General features: G+C 31.5%; 1 protein-coding gene across 1 annotated transcript; it reads right to left on the bottom strand.

Annotated features, from left to right (window-relative positions):
• Positions 1-712: 712 nt before the first annotated feature.
• On the bottom strand, positions 713-19,691 carry LOC126743089 (GDP-Man:Man(3)GlcNAc(2)-PP-Dol alpha-1,2-mannosyltransferase). Its single transcript, XM_050450039.1, has 5 exons — positions 19,526-19,691; positions 19,208-19,435; positions 17,538-17,773; positions 17,260-17,477; positions 713-1,566 (listed from the first exon to the last, which is right to left on the bottom strand). Exons 1-5 carry the CDS (start codon positions 19,546-19,548, stop codon positions 823-825), a joined length of 1,449 nt encoding a protein of 482 aa, XP_050305996.1. The 5' UTR covers positions 19,549-19,691; the 3' UTR covers positions 713-822.
• Positions 19,692-22,217: the final 2,526 nt, after the last annotated feature.

Raw genomic sequence — 22,217 nt, 5'->3', positions numbered from 1 at the left:
CAAAATACACGTACTATTGCAGTGACGTGGCCCCCTGTGACCTTAGCAACTTTTGTTTAAACTTTGTTTTTTAAATTCGGCTTAGCAACAGAGATATTTGCGTGCGACTCTATATACAGGGTGTTCCAAAATCAACGTCACAGGCTATAACTTTTTTATTTGTAAGTATATATTTTTTTAAATATATTTTAATAGCTATATGATCACTACCCAAAATTCCTTAAAAAAACTACCCCCGACAAATTCATTTTTAAGGGATGTATTTGTTGTTTAGGTAGTTTTTTAAAGTAATTTTGGGTAGTGGTCCTATAGTTATTAATTTTTTTTTTAATTTTTATAATTAAAAATAAAAAAGTTTTAGCCTGTCACGTTGATTGTGGGACACCCTGTATACCAAAAAAAGAACTTATTTCTAAAACCATAAAACATACAAATGAATAATTAATTAGGAAAATTTATTTTAATAAATTTTAAAATTATTTTCCTTAAATCGAATTTAAATAGTTTTACATAATACCACACGCCACTGTCCATTTTATGAAAGAAGTCGGCCATGTTGTCTCCACTACTGCATTCCCCTTACCTCAGGCCGAAGTGTTTCAGATCCGTCTGCCACACTGTATGTATTCAACATTGTAGACATTGCATTTTCACAGCATAAAATGGCATAAAGAATTGAAATTGATAACAGATAAAATAAAATTATGTTACGTAATATCACATGATTTATTTTACTCAAATATTATCTACAAAAAACATTAGACTTAACTTGAACAAATCAAAGAATGTATCTTTTTAATTAGACCAAAAAACGCACTAAACTTATTTGAAAATAGGCTCTATAGCTCTCAGAAATTCAACCTCAAACTTTTTCACACTAAACCTATCGCAACTTGCTTTGGCCCTTTCTCTTATTTCATTAATTTCTTCATCTGTCGCTTCTAAAATCCATTTTAGGATATGTGCAAATTCTTGTGATGTGTTAGCCAAAAATCCTAATCTCGAACCTTCTGAAGTCTCAATAATGTCCAGCAGAGGACCTCCTGATTTGTGTGCAACTACAATCAACCCTGCTGCCATCTGTTCCACTACGCTTATACCGAAGTGTTCATCCAGCATTGTATGAATACCAACGTAAGCTTTACTGAATTCTTCTAGCAAGCCAGCGTAAGGAATATTTACTTTAAATTCAACATTATTTTCCAGTGACAGATGCTTAGCCAGATCTTGCAAATCCTTAACTCTGTTAGAATCTTCTTGGTTTCTACAGCTACCACATAGTACTAAAGTGACATTTTCAAATACGTTGTCAGCAATAATTTCTCTTAAGTCATAAAGTGCTTGCAATTGAAGTGGGTGATCTTTTTCAGGTCTAAACTGGGCTAAGCTTAGAATTCTTATTTTTGAAGGTTTCTTCGCGTCATGAATAATTTTTTTTAAGTGGTCTACTTCACAGGGCGGGTACACAAGAGACATCGGAAGGTTCCACAGAATTTGAAGATTTTCTAAAGTAAAGGTTGAATTGACTAAAGTAGTATCCGAACATTGGCCGGCTAAGCTGTACATCTAAAAATATTATATTACATTTAAATAGTACTTATTATATAGCTATAAATAGCGTTGTTATAAGCAAGAATGATATAAAAGTACGTCTTTCAACTTGCAAGAGTGGATTAATATAATATTCATAATTACAGTTTATTGGGGCTGAACAAATGTTACAAAAATCAGAGCAACACAATATGATAAAAAGAAATTTATCTCCCTTTACAATTATAAAACAAATAACTTAACCATGGAGCCTATTCCATTGCGTAGGGAAATCTGGTTATATCTAATACGATTGAAAAAATAACACAAAATTGAAAGCCACACAAATTACACATACACACACACAGACAAAAACTAGTAATATAATTAAAATTAGTAATTTAAAATCATACTAAGTATACACGCCGGACAACACACGCATTATAAGTTAATTTACGCTTATCGTCTGACCAAAAACAAGAGTTTTAAATAATGAGTGAATTTCAGAATTAACAAAATAAAGGTCCAAACTTCTAGAATAATCATTTATCAGCCTATTGAACTGTGAGAGATACAGACGAAAAGAAGCAGAGAGATATAGCTATGCCGCACAGAAAGTCAGGCCACTAGGCGGAACGCGTGACGTCACAGTAACCCATCGATTTTTACGCTCATTTATATGGTTTGCGTATGGTTTCTTTAATTTTAAGATTTTGTTTAATATAGCAAGGTTCGGCTTTAACTATTTGCTTTTTTATTGACTTATTATTTAAAGAAAACATTAATGTTTATCCTAAATAAAGATAAACATAAAACATTTGTCCCCAGTTCGGCAACTTATTGGTAATAAAAATAAATTCTATACTAAAAAAGAAAAAAACATTATCTACATTTCAATAAGAATAATAAGCACTGAAAACAGGATTTAGACTAGGGAAAATTAAACAGTATTTAATAGAAAATGACTAAAACTATCAAAGAATATAAAGTATATTGGTATATAGAATAAAATATATAGAATTATATAGAATTAAAAGTATATTGGAATTTTAAAAAATGCTAATATATTAATTGCTTGGAAACTTATGAATTTTCCATTTTCTTTCGCACATTTTGAATCATATTGTTTTTTTTTTAAACATAATTTTTTACTTTTAAATAATTAATCAAAAATATATTCGCATATTATGTGCTTGCAACCTTCTTGCTCAAGGAATCCCCAAACAACTTTATCACAAAGAAAAATTATGTGCTCTATTGAAGATATTGAGCTTTAATTCAACGAGAAAAGTTTTGTGAGCTTAGGAACTTTTCTTCAAATATTTCCCTTAAAAGGATTTGAAAAATTGTATGCATACGTATTATTATATTATCACAGTCGTATGCATATCTGCGCTCGGCTAGCGGCGAAATTTCAATCGGTCGGTTATCGTGACACAGTTAGCGAAAAAGACAAAGCTATATGCTGGCCTGTATTTCCGTGCAGCCTAGGATAAAGCAACCTCACACAGCAGAATTACTTCAGATGACTTTAAATTCCATTCCATTCCAAGAACTAAAATATTAATACACAATAGAAATTTAAATATAAAATAAAAATAAGGGACCTCCAACATTTTTAATCTAGTAAAAGTAAAATAATAATAATTATTAAACTTATTCCATATTTTTTAAGGATTTTTTTGTTGTTTATGTTCATTACGTTTGCTTTAGTTAGATTCAGTTCTATAAAGATTTATTCTTTGCTAAAAGAACTCATATCTATCAATTATTTATCTACAGTAGTGGCCATAAATATAGCAACTGAAACTTTTTCATTTTTTTTTAAACAAAATAAACCCTAAGAAATTTCAAACTAGTACTTGGTGTAGTATCTCGTCAAATTCAAAACATGCTTTATTATCATAAATGCATGGAATTTGTTGATAACACTTCATATAATATAAAATAGGTACATAAATCTAACTAACTCTGCAAAACTCTGATGGATAGTCCATCAATCCTAGATACTTTTTTATTTCGTTCAAAAGTTTATTGATTTCATATAGATCAGTATGTGTCAAATAAGCCGATTGTTGTATAGAGATATTATGAGTATGTGATAGATCTATTTGAGAATTAATTTGATTTTTGACTCTTGCTGCTACTGAGCAGTAGAACTGATTAAGAATATCTGCATTGGTAGGAAATTCACCTGACTTTGAGGGATTATCCCTTAGTACATTAATAATACTCCCGTTTTCTTTTGCTTTATTGAGTGTTTTATGAACCCTATTTTTATAATAAAATTGCTTAGCATTTCGTATTGTTTTCCTTATTATTTCTATTGTTATAGATCCTTCTGTATTTATTAAAATAAGTATGAAACCAGGGGTAAGTGGTATATTTTCTTAAAGTGTGTAGAAATCTTAAATTAGTTAATGAGGTTTCAAGACCATGTGTAACCCATGGTTTCTTAGGCTTTAATTTTATCTTTTTTGTGGGAAAACTCTTATTTAAAATACTCAAATCAAAGTCACTAAAGTGGTTAAGATGAACAAGAGAACGATATACACCACCATCCAATCAGTAATATTGCATACATTTCTAAAGCGTCTAAAATTCGCATTGCTCTAGACTCTAATGTAATTTTTTTCCCTATTCATTTTCGGTATGTTAACCCTAGTCGGACAACTCAGAAGGAATAACCTGGACAACACAATTTAGCATTTAGGCATTCAGAGCAGAAAAGAGTAGACATTTTGTCTTGGTAAAAAAGACAGAAATGCAAGACGCTGTGAAAAAATAAAATCACTTTTTCAGTATCAGCAATAAATTCTCGAAAATGGCTCATCCAAAGCCATAAAATTTCCACTAGCCCTGCCCAGGTCAACCACCTACTCAGTTCAGTGGAGGAACAAGGTCAAGTTTTAGGGATGTCAGCTCAGTTTAGCAATATTACTGCATAATAACTCTCGCCCCCTTCGTGGCATCAAGCCAATTAATTTCTGAATATGGGCCATATCTATATTTTCCCAGGCATTTTGAAAATCTAACCAAATACCACATAATCCCAGAGGTTCTCGATGGAATTTAGTTCTGGCGACTGTGAAGGTTACGGCAAGACGATTTTATTATCCCTTAACCATTCAGTGATAAGTTTGGATTTATATTTTGGGTCGTTATCTTGAAAAATATTTCTTAAAGGCATTACTTCATCACGATTTGGGACCAATTTGTCATTTAATATGTTACGATACATAAACCGGTCCATATAACCTTCTATCCGATGGAGGGGGCCCACTCCACTTGCTGAAAAACATCCCCATATCATTAAGGAACCTCAACCATGTTTTACAGTAGGAGTTTTTTGTTCAGCTCGATAAAACGTCGAACATAAGAAACCCCGTATCGCTTCGAAATAAATTAAACTTTGCTTCGTCGCTAAAAACCACCCGTTTCCATTGATCTGTGGTCCATTAAACATGTTCTTCAGCAAAATGTAATCGGGCCATCACATTCTTCGTCGATAGACAGCGGTTTTTTTTGCTGGTCAGCCTTCAGGCGTATTATTCATACCAGAAACTGTTTAGGCCCAAGTAAATACCTATTAACAAATATAACAAAATATAAGAATGACGCCCGAAAGTGAAAAAAAAAAACTTTAATAAAAATAATGTGAGATAATATAAGTTAAAAAAGCAAGCAGCATGAAGCAAGCACATATACACATATTTAATGCATGAAGGGATAAGGAGCGGGAAAGGGGAGGAAAAGGATTAATGTCGGGATAAATACATATATATTACTATAAGCATGGTAATACACGATAACACAATGGTTGAAATTGGATAACACACACAAAGATGCTTTATTTAAGTCTTGACTTAAGACTTTTGTTTGGTTATAGATAAGTTTAATGGCGGTATATGCTTTCTTTAATATATCAGTTATATACTCATGAAATCAAAAACAGAATCAATAATAAGACCTAAGGATTTCGAAGTATTAGTTATTATTAATTAGGGGTGTTATTTATTTTTATTTTGAGTTCCTCGTTTATCCTAGATCTGTGGCTTTTATGTCCTCCAAATAAGGTAACTGACGATTTTGTAGGATTTGTTTTTAAATGATGTTCTTTGGAAACTGTAATTTGATGTTGAAGATCGGTATTAATATTTTGATTTGCAGATGTTATATTCTTAGCGTTAAAGTGAAATTAAAGCCGAGTATCGTCGGCGTATAAATGGTAAAATGTATAAATTACAAAATTTTAAAAAGTCTTTAAATCGGCAAGTATAAATTGTATAAAGAAGTGGTCCTAATAAATAATAAATAAATATAACGACTTTTATTAAATAAAAGTCGTCTTAAATTAAAGCCGAGTATCGTCGGCGTATAAATGGTAAAATGTATAAATTACAAAATTTTAAAAAGTCTTTAAATCGGCAAGTATAAATTGTATAAAGAAGTGGTCCTAATAAATAATAAATAAATATAACGACTTTTATTAAATAAAAGTCGTCTTTATTTATTTATTTGTAACTTATAAGGTTTAAGTAGCTTATATTTTTTATTAACCTTTATAAGTTACAAAAAAATACGATACTTAAGTACAATGGAAACAAAGAAAAAGTTTGTGTAAACTTAAAGGGCGAAGTCTACCAAGCTGCTATTCTTACTCAACCCATTTAAGGTTCACCTAAGATAAAATATTTAAATACTTAAATACGCGCTATTCAGGACATAAGTTGTATAACTATTTTTCAATAAAACAAAAATAATACCCTATCGGCTCCCTGACTGACCCATATTAACAATAGATAATCGACCCCCCTCATTCGCAGGGGGGTCATCACCCAGCATTTCCTTGCATGTTCACACTTGTCTGTCCATTAGGAACTATCCAGATTTAAATTTAAATTTACTTATACTAAGAATTTTAAAATTGTCTGGTATGAGATTGTAAATGCTGATGGCGTTGAAAATAAAAGATCCCCGAAACATGGCTGGTTTGTTTATTGTGGTACAGTAAAAGCATGGCGTGATCTAACGTTAACATGTGAACTGCTGTGCGTGGTATAAATTGAAGTTGAGATGCTTCCGCCTCAGTAAGCAAATGATGAACAAAGTTTAAAAGATGGTGTGTTCTTAGGTTTTCCATATTCAGCTAGTTGCATTCAGAGATCAAATGAGAGACATGGTGACATTTACGTATTCCATACAAAACCTACAGCATGCATTTTGTACTTTTTGAATTTTGCCCAAATTTTTTGCACAAGATACAAAGGATAAACTTGTTGGCGCTACAAGTGTAGATTTAACGACTTTTTTACCATGTCTTTTTTGGTTTTACTACCAAAACACAATAACTTTGTCTTATTGGGTTTTAATTTAAGATGATGTTCGTAAGCTAATTGATTAACTATATTAAGATCCGAGTGTATTTTTCCCGCAGCTTCCTGAGTATCTTGAGGATTGAAAGAAAAATAGATCTGAGTATCATCAGCATAGGCATGTGTACTACAAAACAAAGGACTAGAGATAACGTCTATTGTGTAAATAATAAAAGCGGGGATAAAATAGCACCCTGAGGTACACCAGATTTAATCGAAATATTATTTGATACCGAGTCACCTAAATGGTCTGGTTCAAAGAAATGATCCAACCAGGTTAAGTGCATCGAACTCAAAGCCATAGTATTTAAGTTTAGCTAATAGAAGCCTATAGTCTAAAGTATCAAAGGCCTAAGAGAAGTCTAACAAAACCAGAACACTAACAAGACCTTCATCGAAACTCTTAATGACATGATCAAGTACTGATGCTAAAGCGGAAGCCGTACTAAACCCCTCTCTAAATCCGCACTGAAAATCAGGAATAATTTTATTATTGTTAAAATGAAAAAAAAATTGGTTATATAAAACTTTTTCCAATACTTTAGACAATGTGGGTAATATATTATAATTCTTAAGTCGGAGAAGGTTTGAGGATCATTAATTTTCGGTAAAGGGATGCCAATTGCAGTTTTCGGTATATCGCTCGTTTCCATTTATAGAGTTAATCATGCATAATAATATCTTCTATAAAAGGGCTGCATATTTTTAACATTTTTAAATTGATTGAATCCACACCTACAGCATGTGATTTAAGGGTTAGCAAAATTCAATGTATTTCCTGAGAAGTTGTTAGTGCAAAGTTAAACCTGGATTTCAAATTATAAACATTATTGTTGTAGTATTCTATCTTATCCCTACATTGTTCAGTTACTGTTTGTAAAAAAGAGGTGAAGTATTTATTTATATTATCAGCGTCTGATAGATTTCGCGGAAGAGTACTGTTATTTTGTGAAGTAATATTTAAGTTAATATTTATTTTTTTTTCTATGCTTCTTTCCCAAAAATTTCTATGCCATGGTATATTTTGTTAATCATTTTAAAAAAGCATTTAAATTCTATTAGTCTTCAAAAGTCTTATATAGAAAAAAACACCGAGGAGACTTTATAAATTTAATAGATATTTTGACAAAAATAAGGTTATGATCGCTTATTCCATTAGAGGGTAGTGAGCCGCATTTATTGACGATGTCTTTATTGTTAATAAAAATCGGGTCAATTAAAGTGCTAGACGTAGTAGTAATTCGAGTAGGTTCATTAATAATTTGTTCGAGGCCATAGGTATTAAAAATATCCAGTACAGGGTTATGCAGATTTAAAAAGTCGACGTTTAAATCTCCTGTCAAAATCCTAATATCAAAATAAAGAAAAAGCTCGTTTTTTATATGTTCCAAGTCGACCAATATATTATTAATATGTAAGCGTGGAGGACAATAAAAACCTTCTACAATAATTTTCATGTTAGGTAGGGAAACTTTTAAGAAAATATGCTCAACCTCGGCAGTAGTAGAAAAAGTAAAATTAATGACCTCGGTGTTTAATCCCTCTTTAACATATGCCCCAACGCCACCTCCACGACCAGCTCTATCAATATGAATTAAATTATATCCTGGAATATTAAGTAAATTGGCATCACAGTTTGGGTTCAACCAAGTTTCTGTTATAATTAAGATATCATATTCATTTTCGGTTAAAATCGTAGAAAGCTCATGAAATCCTGTAAAAAGTGACAGGACATTCAAGTGTGCAATATTCAAGTACATGTTTATTTTAAGGATGGCATATTTTTACTATGTAGATTCAGTCTAAAATCATAAACTGTCAAAAAGAAGGTAAAGATAAAAATTGATATTTTATAGAAACCTATTGTTTCGTGATGGATGTAACTTTATAGGCTAAGCCCGCTCACCCCGTCATCCCCTGATCAGAACCCTTTCGTGTATAGAAAGATTACGTAAAATTGTAATAGTAAATTATTTTAAATCGTAAATATAGAAAGTATATCAAAAAATGTAGCAATAAAGAAACCTTAAGTGCAAGAAATACTTAAGTCAAATTAATATATATATAAATTATGTGACCAATGAAATATGAACCTAACGTTCTAATTTACTATATGCTAAATATTAAATTTATTTGTAATAGTGAGAACAAAACATCCCCACGCCCATGAAAACCTAGGGGTTTTCATAGAGAGAACTAAACTATTAAATGATTAATTGAAAGGTAAAGGGCATAGCTTTACTAAAGGCCTCTTAAAAATACCTTTGGCTGTCTTTACTACAGCTACTCTCGGAACTTGGTCATGACCTCAACTCCACTATCCTACCTAAAGTCCAATTTAATGGTAGCGCATTATCTTCCTTGATTAGTACTAGAGTATTCGGTAAAATAGTATCGAGAGATTTATGCCATTTGGCCCTCTGCTGTACGGTATGGAGATACTCCGCGTGCCAGCGGGCCCAAAAATCTTGGTATATTTTTTGTAAAAATTACGATCTAGTGCGGCGATTAATATTTTCATTCTTAGTATCAAAATCCGGTAAAGCAGAAAGAGGTTTGATCGTTAAAAAATGAGCTGGAGTCAAAGCAGTTAAGTCGGATGGATCGGTACTTATAGGACATAAAGGACGCGAATTTAGCACAGATTCTATTTGTATAATAACTGTATTAAATAATACCCGTAAATACTTATCGCCACCGATAAAATTAGTTCCACAATCCGAATTAAGATTTAAAACATGTCCACGCCTAGCAATAAACCGACGGAGCGCGGCTAAAAACGCTTCCGTGGAAAGAGCGGACACCAACTCAAGGTGCACCGACTTAGTACTGCAGCAAATAAACAAGCATATGTAAGATTTGTGTACCCTCGCACCTCTAATTTTACCTATAATGATAGGAAATGGTCCGCACATATCAAGACCGGAATTTGTAAAGGCTTTAGGCACTTCAGAGACTCTGAATTTCAGCAAATTTCAGGTTGATTAGGATTAACCTTCCAGCAGGTATGGCAATTATGTTTGATTTTCCGTATAAGTCTTTTAGCAGATATAACCCAATAAGCTTGTAAATTTTGTATTGGTAAAAGTATAGGAAATTTTAAGTTACATGGTAAATCAGAGTAAAATAACCTTCCACCAACTCTTAAGCATCCTTTATCATCAATAAAAGCAATTTTTGTAAGTATTTAGAAAGTGGTCTTTCATTTTTTATTAAAAATATTTCATTAGAAAAGTATAGTGCTTGTATAAGATTAGTTATTAAAGTAATGCATGGTTTAATTCTAAAATTGTCAAATTTTGAGAATAATTTAAACTTGATTTATTTTTAAAATTTTTAAACAAATTAACAGCTCTTAAAACGCATGCAAACACGAGTTTTATTAGAAAGAGGCTAGTTAGAAAGATTGCTGAATTTATTGAAAAACATATCTATAAAATTGGAACAAATTCTAGCAGTAATAGTAATTTTTTTCTTCTCTAAGTCAAGATCTATAACTTTATTTCCTTTAAATTTTGAAAAATTCCAAGTTTCTATATCTTGTAATAGAAAATCAGGTCTAACTGAGCTGTCAGTAAAAGCGTAAACATTATTAAATTTAACTTTAGCAGAAAAGGCGTCTAAAATAAAATGCATAAGCTTTGCTAATAAAACCGTTCCGCATAATTCGAGCCTAGCCAAACTTAAACTTTTTAGGACTTACTTTGGATTTAGCACATACTAAGTAAGTTTTATAAGTATCGCTAGGATGTAAAAAAAGTACGTATATAAATGACTGCACAAAAGGCACGTTCAGAAGCATCGCAAAATCCACATAAATCATGTTTAACAGAATTCCGTAAAATTTATCTCCCTGGATATCTTAAAAGTATTTAGAAATTTTAATTCAGATTTAAGTCTTATCCATTTTTCAACAATTTCTGTTGGCGGTTTTTCATTCCAATGAATACCAAGAGATCATAGCATTTGTATAAGTATTTTTATAAAAATGGTACAAGGAGTTAAGAAACCAAGTGGATCAAAAGTACGTGCTAAGTCACATGGTACGTTTAGTGCAATCAGAATGTATCTCCGAACAATTGTAAGAAAATGCATCTGCAATTGGATCCCATCTTAACCCTAAAATTTTTAATATAATATCGGTTCCTGAGTCAAAAGAAATACCCTTATTTATCATGTACGATTCAGGCAAATCATGTAATAATCCCGGACAGTTACTTGCCCATTTTTTGGCCTCAAAACTGCCTTTAGATAAGAGTTCAATAATTTGATTTTTTATGAGGATTAGTTCTTCAAGGGTAGAACCACCCCCAGTAAGATCATCCACGTAAGTTCAAGTTTTCAATATGTTAGATGCTAATGGTAAGTCGTTGTAGTCATCTGCCAGTTTTAAAAGTGTTCTAATAGCAAGATATGGGAAACAAGCTACGCCGAAAGTTACAACATTTATTTGATAATGCAAAATGGGATCAGTAGGTAAAAAACGCCATAAAATGCGTTGATACATTCGATCCTTTGGATCAACTAACATCATTCTAAACATTTGTTTTATATCGCAAGTGAATACATATTTGTGTAATCGAAAATTGAGTAAAATTAAAACTAAATCACTTTGTAGCTTGGGACCAGTATGTAAAGCATTATTTAAAGACACTGCTATCACAAGTACTGCTGGCATCAAAAACTACACGAAGAGGCGTGCTAGTCGAATCTTTTTTAAACACCGAATGGTGCTCAATATTAAAATAATTTTGAATTTCATGTGGTAATGGTTGATGAGAAATTTCCATATGACCATTATCTAAATAATCTTTTATTACTTCACAGTAAGAGGTATGTAAAATTTTATTTGCAGCAAATCTTTTTTCTAGTGATAGAAATCTTCTTAAGGCTATATTACATCACCAATATCGTGTGCAGTAATTTTAAAGGGTAAGGAAACATCGTATCTACCTGTGTCGGTTCTAGTGGTAGTTTTCAAAAAGTATTCCTCGCAGTATTCATCTTCAGGAGACTTATATTTAACTTCAGAAACTTCTTAAACTTGCCAAAATTTTTGCAATGTATTAGTTAAAGATTCATAATTTGAAAATGTAGTAAAAAATTATTTAATTTGTTTACATGTTGGATTAAAGTTAGTTTTACCCATTAAAGTCCAGCCAAATATAGTATTTATACCAACAGGCATGTCTGGACCGGTAAACAATCTACCATCTCGTAAAATATAAGGAAACACACCATTTCCTAGTAAAAGATCTATTTTGGACCTCTCTGCAAAATTTGGATTAGCTAAAGATAAAAATAAATGAAATGAGTTAAAAATAAATAAAAACCTTTCTTTTGAAAATGATGACAGCTGGTACATCTTCACAGATTTTATTTAATATTATAGCATCCAAACTAAATGTATTATTTAAATTATTGCTATTACACAGTGAATCCCTAAATTGGCAGTTGCACATATTGAGTTCAAACCTTGAAGAGACATAGATATTTTAAATTTGGGTAAACATAACTTATTAGCACAAGATTTAGTAATAAAAGAAGACCCACTATCAAGAATGGCCTTTACAGTGTGCCAGTAGTTAAAAGAATCTTTAATTTTAAATAAAACTGTAGAGAGTAAAACTTCGTGATCATTAAGGGGCATACCTACAGCAGATGTTTTGGCAAAAGGACTATCAGACTTCAATTTAGTATTATTTTGTAAACCTGAACAGCCGGCTAAATTTGTGTCAATATTTTAAGAAATATGATTAACTGAATCATTTTTAAAACAAAGTAAAGTAGGTGACTTTTATGACAAAAACGACAACGTTTTGGAGAAGTACGACTTACTGTATGCGCTGTAGCAAGACAATTTACTCAACACTTTTGATTTTTAATAATGTCAAATCGTTGTTGTACTGTCTTAGAAGTTAAATTTGGACATCTATAAATGATATGATAGTCCTTACAAAGAAAGCAAGTATTAGTATTTGTTGGTTGTTGTCTGCTATTCACCAAAAAGGCAGATTTATTTTTATTTCTAGTCACTTGATTCTGAGACGAATTAAAATTACGAGGGGAGCTTGATAGATTGGGATTTAAATAAACACCGAATTTTGTTTTTTGAGGCACATATTCTATAGCGATACATTGCTTTTGAAGAAAAAGTTTTACAGTTTCGTATTTAGGTACTTCATTTGAAGCATATTGTTGTTCAAAAGATTTTCTAGTTACAGGATCCAACCTTTCTAAAAGCATATAAGTTAATATGAAGTCCCAGTGGTAAAATTCAAATTTTAAATTATTTAAAGATAAAATATTCTTTGTAAAAGTATCTAAGAAATTACGTAAACCACTTGGGCTCTCAAAAGTAAGACGTGAGCATTGATCAATTGATTTCCACAAGGAAAAGGCCTAAAGGCGTCTGTTACTATATCTTTCGACTAAAGTATTATAGGCTGTAAGGTAGTTTTCATTAGTAACCTGAATATCACTTATTAAGTCTAAAGGTGGCCCTTGTAATGATGACCATAAATAGTTAAACTTTTCAACATTTGTAATATTTCGATTTGTATGAATCAAAGTAGAAAAAGTGTGGTTAAAAGTAGGAAAAGTAGCCTTTAAAAATAGGTAAGTGTATTTTAGGTAGAATACTTTGCTCTCGTGCATTTGACATTAAGGGTGAAGAATGAGGGTGTATAGACCTATCCAAAATGCCGTTAGATTCTAAAGGAAGCTCGAACAATTCATAAAAAATTGTTTCAATTTCATGACACCGCTTTGAAAAATCTAGACCCGTTTTTTCTTCAACCTTAAGATCATCGGATGATGAAGCTAATAAAGCGATTAAATTATTGTGATGTTTTTCAAAGTCCTTCATAACCTTGGTAAGGCTGCGGCACCGAATTTTAAATGCAGTCAGCTCAGACTTATAACTGTGAAATCGCAGTGTGACGTAAAGCTTTAGCTTTCAATATCTTATTCTCGGTCATTTTATTTTCCTTTTTAATTTAAAGCAAATTAGTAATAAAAATAAGCCAAATTAAAATAAAGGAAAATATTAAGTACTTCCCAAAATGCTTTCGTATAATTTACAACAAAATATATTTATAACAATGTGTCATATCGCATACAAAATACACCAGATATTCAAGCCCGCGCCGCGCAAAGAATGTAGCGTATTCTTATCGGCAAACAACAAATTGTAAAAACAACCAAAGCAGGTAAAAGTATAAATATATTTAAGTAAAAGTATAAATTTATTTAAATATGAAAGCAATAATATAATTACGTATATTTAATATTAATAGGTAGTAAATAAAGGATATAAATAGTATTGCATTATTTAAGAGAACTAGTAAAGCTTGCAAAAGCAGTAAACTTTATATGGAAGCTATAATATTATTATGCCTATTTTGAATTACCTAGTAATTCAAGTTGAATTGATAGGTAGTAAGTAAAAGAAACCAATATTATGTATTAAGCAATAAGATTGTATTATTTAAGGAGAAGCAGTAAGAATTGCAGAAGTTCTAAACTTTATAGTTTATTTCGTATCAATAAGTAGTAAGTAAAAGAATGCACAAGCAATAGTATTGTGTAGTGTATTATTTAGCAAAAGTAAGCAATAATATAGTATTATTTAAAGAAAAACAGAAAAACTTGAACTCAAAATAATATATTTAAATTTTAATAATAATATATACTACCTTGAAGGACAACCACAAACAGAGGCATAGTATTAGATTTGGAACTTTCCAAAACTGTTTGCTGTCAACAATTACTCAAAAAAGAACTAAAAAACTTAACTCCATAATTTGAAAAGCCGATATAATGCAAGCGAGACAAAAGAATTTCATGATTTATGAAGTAAAAAGCCTTTGCTCAGTCTAGCAAAATAAGAGCACTAAATTTATCCTCATCCTACGTTTCAAAGATATCATCAGTTACGTCAGCCATAGCTATAGTACAGCTCTATCCTTTTCGAAAGCCTGATTGTTTTAACGGCAAAATCTTATTTTCAATAAAAAAAAACTAACTTGTATATCTAGAATTTTTTCTAATACATCAATCCAAAAACATCTTATCACACCGAAATTACAAACAATAACGGATTTTGGTTTTTAAAAAAAAATCCATATGAGTACTACATTATACACAGATATGTAATACTAATAGAGACATCTAGGATTAAACACGATTAATAAAAACTTTTAAAAAACAGTAGATTCACAGGAATGTGGTAAACTACTTAAATAAATTTACAATCTTGGCCGCTTCTCGGTAGGGCGTTAATAGATTCGTTCAGACAATTAACTTGTGTATTTATTTCTAGATTTTCTAATATATTTATTTTTTTGCTTTTATTTAGGGTATGCAAAACTTTGAAATTGTTGTCTGTATTAAATGAATGACCTGTTTCTCTTAGGTGCAATCCAAAGGCGGATCTTTTATCATTAGGCGACTTTGAAAATAAATCCTGTAGATATTTCCTATTATGATGTGCTTATTGCCTGAAGTGACCTTCATCCAAATGTATTCAACAAAATCAAGCATTACTGTATATAAAACTTGAAATTTAATTTCACGTAAAAAGCAAACACCACCACGCCTCGTTTGCCTATCACACCCCGCAATATTATAATTAGTAATATTAATATAAGTACTATTAATTCCTGAGTGTAACCAGGTTTCAGTTATTGCTAAAATATCTACATTAAAATCAAGAACATATTCTTTAAGAAATTTGCCAGTAAAAATCGTATATTAGTATGGGAAATATTAAGCGACATTTAAGGAAAGGAAAAAGGATCAAAAGGAGTTGATATGTATCAATTAAAATAACGAAAAAGAAACTCAGGTAAACACAGAGATATGCTCGCCTCATGGCCACTGTTGCCTAGTGGGCCAACAAATTACGTTACAAAAATAGATTTACCTGCATAACCATAATAATTTTAATAAAAATATAAAAAAACAGAGCTTTCCCAATTTACAGCACTAATTTATGTGATACCGTAAATACAGTTATCCCAAGCAAAAAAAAACATTAAATAAAAATTCATAAAATAATATTTATTCAAATTTTACTCATTTCAGAAAAAAATATATATATTTAATTAATTTTAATAAATTTAAGATGAATGAATGCTTAAAGCAATAATAACTTTTATCTAAATATCTAGTTTTATTTGTCGAAAATTTATTAATTGCCGCCGATAGCAGTGACGAAACTTTGTAAGATCTTCTTTCACTTGTATACCGGTTGATTTCTGGAGTCTCCGCATTTTAAAACTAATCTCCTTCGATATCATTCTTAGAAGATACTAAGGTCGCTCACGGATTCTGCGATGAATTTTTGGAATTCACGCGGTGGCATTTAAATAAATCATTGATCTTGAGTTTTTGTTTGTTGTTAAATTCGTCTAAAACTTTTTCGCGCAGATTCTTGTTTTCTTAGACAAGTCTGAATATTCTCACACTGAGACTGTGCGAAGCCTGCTTTCTAGGTTCTGTTTAAGCGTTTCAATTTTTTCCTGGAGACTGAATATAGTTTCTATTTGTTCTTTTAACCGCTTTTCAATTTTTTCCTCAAAAAAAAAAGAAAGGCAGCAACTGCAACGAGTACATGCTCACACCTGCCACGCCATTTATGCAAAAATCTCCTTATACTCCTGTTATACTCTCCTCCTTATACTTCTTGAACTTGTAGCTCTTTATGTAAGCCCCATTTTTTCCAGGTCAGCTTTAATTCACATAAAATCAAATTGTGATATATGACCCGAATTTTTCCTAGCTGCTACTTCCTCTATCAATGTAAATTTTTGTCATAGTCAATGAGATAATATTAATATAATTTATTATTAAAAATTAATTTTGAACGCTTGGACAATATGAACTGCATGATGGGCAAGGCAAAAAGATTAATTTTAAAGAAGTTAATATTTGTCAATGCAAATAGGTAAATGCATGGATATTTTTAAGTGATAAAAAATATTGGTATGTGGTATGCCATTTAAAGCATTAACTTAATATAGTACACATTATTATAAACTAATAATGAGTTGAAGTGGTGTAGCATAAGATTTTTAAAATTTTCAATAGTTGCTATAATTATGGCCGCTACTGTATGATGTCAACTGATAAGAACTGAAAAATCTGATATATTCTCTATTTCTACAAATTTATGGGTATAAAAAAAATTAAAACAATTAAATTAATATAAACAAAAGCTAATTTATCTATAGAACAGTATAGTTTAGTATAGTATAGTATAGAATAATATGATATAGTTTAATATTTATCATGTAAAAGTAGACAGCAGAAATTATTTCCACCAATAAATGATTAAATAAATGTGACTTACCCATGCTAATAAATGATAATAAAACAATTTTGAATAAGTTAAAGTTGAACTATTTGTTATGAGATTGCTGTTATTGTAGATATTCCTTCTACTCTGAACTCTCCTCAACATTCCCTTATTTATAATAGGATAGTGCACATAACACCCAGTCTTGCACTCTCCCAAATACTTAAATAGTGGCAAGGTAAAAGTAAATCCTGTGGTTTCAATAAATATGTCTGAAATAGATGTATCTTAATATTATTTATTTTCTCATGTTTTATTCTCATTTTACATACCTGGATTTATCAGACTAATAGCTTCTAGTCCCAACCACATTGAACCTATACATTGTCCAAGCAATGTAAATATTGGAAACATACTGGCCTCCACCCATCTACGCCTTGTTAAATAAATAAATTTAACTCTATCAGATTTTATATCTACATTTAAGGAATTTTTTACTTTTCTCTTAATCTCAACAGGAGAACATTCTACATCTCCTGTATATATATAAAAATTCGCTTCAGGGTATCTAAAAATAAATAAGTTTCTAAAAGGTCTTGTAAAGAAATTTGAAGAAAAAAAAGGTGATTTGTTTATAAAAACACATAAATTGAAAAGAGTAAATTAAAATTGATTACTTTCTATCACTTTTTCCATTCTTCCAAAATTTCACATTCTTCCACAAAGCTGCAAAAAGAATGGTTTCTTGTTAAGTTTTAACTACCAGCCCATCTGCCTAGTAGTAATTTAGCATAAAAAGATTTTTTTTTGTGGTCACACTATCAATGTCGAGGAGTTTATTTCTTGAGATCAAAAAGGACATTCAAATTACCGATTATTTTTGTATAAGCAGCAAGTACAGTATCATATGAATAGAAAAATAATTAATATTAATTATGTTTACTAAAATCCATATAAAAGTGATTCTTATCTGACTTTAACATAGATGCTGCTTAAATATATTTCAACTCCAATTAAACGGAAATCAACATTACAATTTATGAGAAAAAAAAATTGCCAAAAGAATTAAATCCCAATCAGAAATCTCAATGTATAGATCCAATTCTTTAATTCATGTTACATTTTCATTATATAATTAGCCTAGATGTCATTTGGGAGTATATATCCTACATTTACTCTCCATATCTCTCAATGCCTGCCTAACCTCTAACTCACGAAACTCATAGATATTTCATCATAGAAGTCAAAAGATTATAATATATTACTACAGTTAGGTAAATTAAATAAAATAACACCAATAATATTAGCCCCATAAAGACTTAAGATAAGGTGGAAATTATTTTATCTAAGTCCTTTGGGAGTTTTGAACACTTAAATTTTTTAACATCCAACTGTTCATTATTTTTTATGAAAAAAACCTTTATTTTCAAAGATTTGCACCCATGTCAAATCAAATCAGATGTATATTCTTTATATAGATAATTGATAAGTTTTTCTCATAGCCTTTGGGAGTTACATCTATCTAAATCTATTAACATCCACCATTTCATTAATTTTTCATGAAGAAACTTCAACATCAAAATCATTTGTAAATTCATCCATTTAATTTCTTTATTGTCCATCAGTCTTTAATCAATTTACATATTTTTTATTGATGTCAGGACAAAGTTTTAAATACAAGGAATTATTAAAAAGCAATTCGGATATTTATTATTGGGAGTTAGGCGAAAAGTTTTAACCTAACATTTGACCATTTAACTACCTCTCACAAAAGAACCTTAGCTTGTAGTTCATAACCTCCTTAAATCTATTTAATCATTCATTGTTAATATCTGGACAAAAAATTATTAAAATCCCTTGGGATTTTAAGGAGATTCAACAGGCATTATAATGAGGAGAACAGACTATTCCTTTCAAACAACACATGTTGCTTTCTGAACATGAACTTTGGTTGCTGGCAGACAATTGGATGCATAATTCACATTAATTTATAGCTACTTACTTTTCTAAGAGTGCTCTTAGTGCTACCCACAATACTTTTTCTCCACCACCACCTGCATTAGCATAAGGGTGAAAGATGCCAACACTTAACTGGTCACCCCTTTTTTTCCTTTCAAGTCTAAATGTGTACTTAAAGTAGAAGTAAATAAGTGGGCCAACAATTGTAGCAGCTAGTAATGTAAATAAGAATGCAGCAAATAGAAGTTTTATAGTAATTGCCAGAGAAAACCTAAAATACATTACATTACTAGGTTTACTTACTTAGTCAGATTGGGGATATATGAAAAGGGTATTTTCTTGCAAATAGTGACGCACTTACAAAAAACTCATTAAGGGTGCCATGATTATCTACTTATTTGTTTACGTCTAGGGTGCTTATTAAAAAATGAAAAATTCCCTTTTTAGATTTTTCATATATTTATTTTGATATCAAAAACACGCATCTTTCGACGTTTCTCTTGAAATTCTGTGGTTAACGTCTCGCATGCGATCATAAACTAAAGCACAATTCACAAGCTCGCTAAACGCCAATAGCCAATTGCGAGTGCACAAAATCCTGTCGAAGCTTAAGGTGGCTACACACACAACTGCAAGCTTGACAAGCATGCATGAACAATCTTTTTGTACAAGCAAACTGTAGCATCTGTAGGGAAATTTTGCGCACGCATTTTATTTGTGCAAGCCTCTTGATGATTGATTAAATTTGAATCGGATGTATTCGGCTTGTACAAACAATTTAGTCACTGTCACTGTCCGTGAATGACTCTACGTCGGTCGGCGTCGCCATCATCATGTCCAGCGATTTAAAAAGGAGCAATCGAGAATTATTGGAAGATTTTATTCGTACATACGAAAATCTGCCATGTCTTTGGCGAATTTAATCACCAGAATATCATGATAGGACGAAGAAGGATGCAGCATACAAAATCTTAGTTAATAAGTATAAATTAATTGACAGCCAAGCCGATAAGGATGCCGTTATTAAAAAGGTAAATACCTTCAGTACGAAGTTTTGCTGCCATGGAACTTGTCCTTCAATGCTGAAGTACTCCATGAATTGTTGTCTTACCTGTTTAGCATCAAAGGGTATATCTTCAGCGATATGGGATCTTTGTAGAGGAATCATATTGGAATTCTCTGGTGTTAATCCAACACGTGCCGTACCATTTTCGATGTTTTCAGAGTGGAAAGAGTCAGAAGGAGCGTAGGTTTCACGTACAGTTGACATTAAATAATTATGCAGAGCACAAGTTGCTTTAATTATTTCATTAATATGCTCTAATTCTAAATTGATGGCTGTATGAAAAATTCGCAAACGCGCGGTCAAAAACCCAAATACGTTTTCTATAATTCGTCGTGCTCTAGATAATCGGTAGTTAACTTTTTTTTCCATGCAGTTTAAATCGCTCTGTACAAATGGTTTTAACATGAAAACATCTTGTCGAACTTGCATTGTCTTATTTATTTAATGTAACACGACGTTTCGGTTGGTAAGTATCTCCAACCGTTATCAAGTGTAAACTGACAGCAAACTACATATATATACTAGATGTGTGCAGCGATGTGGAAAGGAAAGTCATCCGTGAAAAGAGTTGGGGGGGGGGGAGGACACGCCTCTCTCTAGATCCTACACTGTCCTGAGAGTAGAGGCTTCCAGATGTTGGGTATATCGACGCTTGGCTGGCTGAAGATCCCCTGATTCTTTGAAATGAAAGCTGCCTCTACGAACTTCCTCTTCCGCCAGTGCTGTTCCTTATGCAGAATCTTGACTTCTGACCAGTGGATATTGTGTCCATTATGCCACGCGTGCTCTGCTATTTCGGATTTGGAAACCTCTCCTCTTTGGGTCCAGCTGCGATGTTCCTTCGCTCTGATTTCTAGGGGGTGCTTCGTTTCACCTATGTATGAGTCACCGCACTCACATGGGATCCGGTAGTAAAAAAACAGATTGGTTTTAACATGTCAGGCCTTAAAGAAAAAGCATCATCTCCAACGAAAACATAGGGCAGTATACGTGAACTGTGAATGACTTCTACTTCTCTTGGTATGTTGAGTGAATTACTTTGTAGTCCCCTAAAAAAATCTGTTTTCTAAAGAACGCCCTCGTCTGATACTCTGCCATTCGTACCAAAACCAAAAAAAAAATTCTGTAGTTTGCATCTGCAAGAGCAAGTAGCACCATGCTATGTCTATGTTTATAATTAAAAAAAATGAACCACTTCCAGCTGGAGGAACAATCTCAATATGTTTCCCATCTAGGCTGCCAAGGGAATGTGGAAAATTCCACCTCTTTCCAAAATCCCTCGCTATCGTGATCCAGTCATTTTCATTTTGTGGAAACTGAAAAGAAATATAGGCACTCATTATTACATCACAATTTTCATCTAAATATAACGTGTAACATGTAAATATCTAATAGGATATATAATTCTCATGAATAAATAACTATTTTTATTATTATTATTATTATTTTCAGGAAAAAAATGAAGAACAACCAACTCCATTTACAGAAGATTCAGAAAAAGCTTGCCAAGAAAATGAAGCAACTACTTCAACAGCACAAGACACATCCACTTCATCGGTTCAATCAACTCCGAAAATAATGCCTTCTACTAGACCTACTAAGAGAGGTGGAGCGTAACCGATCGAGAGTTTTAGCCGTGACACTGGTTTCGTGGCGTCAAAATTGAAGCCGAGATTTGGTGGCGCACGCCGTACAGTGAAACGACTAAGTGGAGATACCGCGGGACCTAATATTTTACATTTTACAAGATAATATATTTTTTTTATTATTTCGTATTTTTAGGTATATGATAAATGTTTTTTATTATTTATTTTATTGGAAAAATATACATAAACGGTGTTTCAAATTCGTCTACCCTCAAAATACGAAAATGGATAATTTACCCCAAAGTTGCACATTATTTACTTGTAAAAGAATATGCCGTATAAAAAAATATATATATTATATTTTATGTGGTTTTGAAGATTATTGAAAAAAACAATTTTTC

The sequence above is a fragment of the Anthonomus grandis genome, chromosome 12 (genome assembly GCF_022605725.1).
Source record: "Anthonomus grandis grandis chromosome 12, icAntGran1.3, whole genome shotgun sequence".
Lineage (NCBI taxonomy): Eukaryota > Metazoa > Arthropoda > Insecta > Coleoptera > Curculionidae > Anthonomus > Anthonomus grandis.
Note: the sequence above shows the minus strand (reverse complement) of the source record. Positions and strands in the feature narration are given on the sequence as shown.